The 2,972-nt window shown below is 46.8% G+C and overlaps 1 protein-coding gene across 1 annotated transcript; it reads right to left on the bottom strand.

Annotated features, from left to right (window-relative positions):
- Positions 1-264: 264 nt before the first annotated feature.
- DUSP21 (dual specificity phosphatase 21) lies at positions 265-1,025 on the bottom strand. The gene has a single exon (XM_045890406.1). The coding sequence runs from the start codon at positions 990-992 to the stop codon at positions 423-425; it is 570 nt and encodes a 189-aa protein (XP_045746362.1). The 5' UTR covers positions 993-1,025; the 3' UTR covers positions 265-422.
- Positions 1,026-2,972: the final 1,947 nt, after the last annotated feature.

The raw sequence follows: 2,972 nt of genomic DNA, 5'->3' as shown, positions 1-2,972 counted from the left end.
GAGGTTGGCACTTACTGTGAGAAGTGGTGGCGCCATGATGTCTAAGGCTCTGACTTTGGGTTGGGAAGAACCAGGTGGGATCCTGGGGGTGGGGGACTCACTCCTGCGTTATTCGGCCTGGGGCGGGGGCCCAGGATACAGGTCCATCCGAGGTGGGCACCACCTTGCCCACCCTCCTCTCTGGCCAGGCCGAGGCAGCCATGACCTGCCGCTCACGGGAAAAGAAACACTGTCACCCGGTTACACTGAACGCATTTTATTCTTTAAAGATAAAGCTTACTAAGCTAAAAACTCCCAACAACCCTCCCTTTTTGTTGGCTCTTCTAAAAGGCATCATCTCGTTTTCTTTACCAACAAAAGTTCACCGTTCGAGTTCAGTGTTGGTGTAGGATCGTCAGCAGATGGTCACGGTCAGGTGCTGTTCACAGAGGCATCATCAAACGGACCTCTTTCTCGTAGATGTCAGGGATCACGCCCACCGGGGAGTTGATCATGTGTACGGTGTTCTTGCTGAACAGCTTGAACTCATAGCGGATAAGTTGTTCCCAAAAGCCGATGTTGGGCCGGATGATGGGGCGGCACGACTTGGTCCACGTGTGGGCGTCTAGCAGCGACATGGCGTGGTACTTCATGAGGTAGGCCAGGCAGAGCGCGGCGGAGCGGCTCACGCCGGCGGCGCAGTGCAGTAGCGTGCGGCCCTGCTTCAGCTCCACGCTGTGGATGTGGTCAGCAATCGGGTCAAAAAAGTCGTAGAGACGCGAGCTTGGAGCATCAGCCACCGGCACCTGTATGTATTGGATATCCTCAAAGAACGTGTTGACCACTTCCACCGACACGTTGATGACCGTGGTGATGTTGTTGCTGGACAGCATGAGTTTGTTGTTGGCCGCCACACCATTGCTGATGTACAGGCTGCTGGTTATCTGGGAGAGGCCGTGGACCGGGGGCTGCCGGGCAGCCTGAGCCGGGAGGGGAGACGGAGGTGTTGTCATCAAGGCGGTGGGCAGAGGTCTTTCTCCGGAAAGGTTCGGGGCACCACTCCCGCAGGCGAGTTGAGGATGCAGCAGCGCTGTGAAGTCTCAGTCGAGGGTCTGGGGTACAGAAGACCAGTCGCTGGGTCACCACCCCCTCCCCGCCCCCAGGCGTCACAATCCCTGATTGCCCGGCCCACTGGTTTCCATGGCAGTGGCAAATGGCCACAGAGAGGATTTGGCCACCACGCCGGGTCCTCAGAGAAACCCCAGATCCCTTCTTATCTCTCTTCATAGCGGTTCATTTTCCAAGCCCTAATTCTTATCTGCTTGACGTTTTAAAACATTCTATTACAAGATACCTAGTATATGCTTCAACTGTTGGATCACACTGAACACGCTATCTGTGAATGCTTCTATTTTATTAGTAGCGAAGAACAGGGCACAGACTTTTTCTACAAAGTAGCAATAACATATTTTAAGCCGGAGAACAGCATTTGGTTCGTGTGATATGCTAATCTCTATAAAACTGTAGCGACATATAGGTTGGGCTGGGCTGGGTGGGCTGTCCTGATACTTCTTTGTGGATTGTAGCCTTGGAATTATACTCCTGCTTACAAAGCACATCAGAACTGATTATAAGAACACAGCTGACTCATAAATAGCCCTTTATCTATGAAGGTGGCCTGTGGTGGACAGTTTTGACTAATTTAGCTGTGTCACCATCCATTTGTGCACATGGCCCAAACGATTTGTCACCCGATTCTACTTCATTACCTGGGAGACAACAGCTCAGATTATCTTGTCTACTTTCTTCAAAAAGAGTGCCCACATGCTTTTGTAAACTGCAAGTTGTTTTGACTGCCACCGGTCTCTCCCTGGTAATGTTAAAAATTCTGGGACAACTCAAGGCTACCTCATAATTGGGCCAAAAATAGGTATTTAAAATGCTACCTGAGATTTGCATTTCCTCTCAGCTAAGATTTTTGTGGTGTGCTGTGACCATGAGCCAGGACAAAATAGATGCCAGCCTGTTTATGAATGGTCAAGGGAATGATAACCTCAAAAGACAATGCACTTTTCTTTTTCTTGATTGGCATAAGCAGATTAGTTTGCATCACTTAAATTGTCAGCCCCCACAAATCTATCTGGAAGAAAAGAGAGCACAAACATCAAGTAAATATGAAAACTGTCCATTGGGGATAGCTTCAAAATTGTCGAAAAGAGTTTAACCTAACATTTAAGATATGGCATTGTGAGGAGCTTTGTCAATCTATGGAATGATGTGGAACCTCCTAAAGAGTAATGTTAGAGTCTAGTTCTTTCATATGTGTAGGTTTCGTAAACTTTAAAAATGTAGTAAAATTAACTGAAGTAATTTCATACACTATTCTCAAGGACGAGCATGACTCATATTAAAAAGATTCATTTATTTATTCTTTCAACCAATATTCTGTGATGCCCTTTCTTTCTGAGGGATGTTGGATGTCTTAAAACTCCCATTAGGAGGTTTTTCCTAGGTGGGTGAGGAGTTGATGTTTTCTCCTCCTGAGTATGGAAACAGGTCACTTTCAGACTCCCACTTGTCTCCTATTTTTTTTTTAAAGATTTTATTTTTAAGTAATCTCTACACCTAACGTGGGGCTCAAACTCACGACCCCGAGATCAAGAGTCGCATGCTCCACCAACTGAGCCAGCCAGGTGCCCCAACTTTTCCTTATTATTTAGGGACGAGACTATATAAGGGGCTTCCCAAGGACACAATCTCTTCCTGCCACTGGGAAGAGACCCTGGATGTCAAGAACTAGTTATCGTTCAGATTTCTCAATTCAGTAGTCAAGGCCCTTTCCAATCTGATCTAAGCCTGCCCTTCAGATCTCATTCATTCATTTATTCACCAAATTTTTTAAGACTATCTTGTGTGCCAGGCATTTTCACCCATATAAATCTTCAGTTCTGACCAAACAAATCAAATGTTCCTGGTAAATACACAATATATAT

This window comes from Mirounga angustirostris, unplaced genomic scaffold (assembly GCF_029215605.1).
Source record: "Mirounga angustirostris isolate CCGP_5_RB_7025 unplaced genomic scaffold, mMirAng1.0.hap1 SCAF_11, whole genome shotgun sequence".
NCBI classification, from domain to species: domain Eukaryota; kingdom Metazoa; phylum Chordata; class Mammalia; order Carnivora; family Phocidae; genus Mirounga; species Mirounga angustirostris.
Note: the sequence above shows the minus strand (reverse complement) of the source record. Positions and strands in the feature narration are given on the sequence as shown.

What these genes read in the sequence shown, in the direction of transcription:
- DUSP21 (XM_045890406.1), bottom strand. Translation starts at nt 992, where the DNA reads ATGACAACACCTCCGTCTCCCCTCCCGGCTCAGGCTGCCCGGCAGCCC.